This window comes from Penaeus monodon, chromosome 31 (assembly GCF_015228065.2).
Source record: "Penaeus monodon isolate SGIC_2016 chromosome 31, NSTDA_Pmon_1, whole genome shotgun sequence".
Lineage (NCBI taxonomy): Eukaryota > Metazoa > Arthropoda > Malacostraca > Decapoda > Penaeidae > Penaeus > Penaeus monodon.
The window spans coordinates 32,914,791-32,915,249 of record NC_051416.1 but is presented as its reverse complement, the minus strand read 5'-3'; the positions used below and the strand labels follow the sequence as shown (position 1 = coordinate 32,915,249).

General features: G+C 52.1%; 1 protein-coding gene across 1 annotated transcript in view; it reads left to right on the top strand.

The window, feature by feature from the left end:
* LOC119592862 (non-symbiotic hemoglobin 1-like) overlaps positions 1-459 on the top strand; it is a gene marked incomplete in the record, with an annotated part of 162,471 nt that extends 162,012 nt beyond the window's left edge. Inside the window, 1 exon segment of the mRNA XM_037941756.1 lies at positions 60-459. Within this exon segment, the coding sequence (XP_037797684.1) occupies positions 60-215 (156 nt within the window).

Sequence of the window (459 nt, the reverse complement as noted above, 5' to 3'; positions counted from 1 at the left end):
GCGCGACCTAGTCTCGGCTTTCATGTATTTACTGACTGTGTCTGAATCTTCCCCTGCAGCTCGTGGGGCCGGAGTTCATACGAGCCATCCGGCCCGCCCTCGAGGGAGAATGGACACCCGAGGTCGAGATGGCGTGGGCGCTCCTCCTGCAGAACATCGCCTACGTGATGAAGGAGGCCATGAAGGAGGCTATACGGGAGGGCGTGAAGTCCTAGAAGAAGGGAAGGACGAGTGAAGGAGGACTCGGAAAGAGGGAGCCAGTTTCCCAACGACGTTCCTTGGGTCTCTGCAATCAGCGTGATATGTAAACTTCGTTACAAAGAGACGAATTTCAACTTCCCTGCAACCGAGAGGATGAAGAATCTTGACTCGTTTGTTATTCAAGTGACGAATGCGATGCGTCAAAACATTTTCTTCGGCAGTGTGCATCGGCTGGTCTCTTGTTTTATTTGTTTGTAT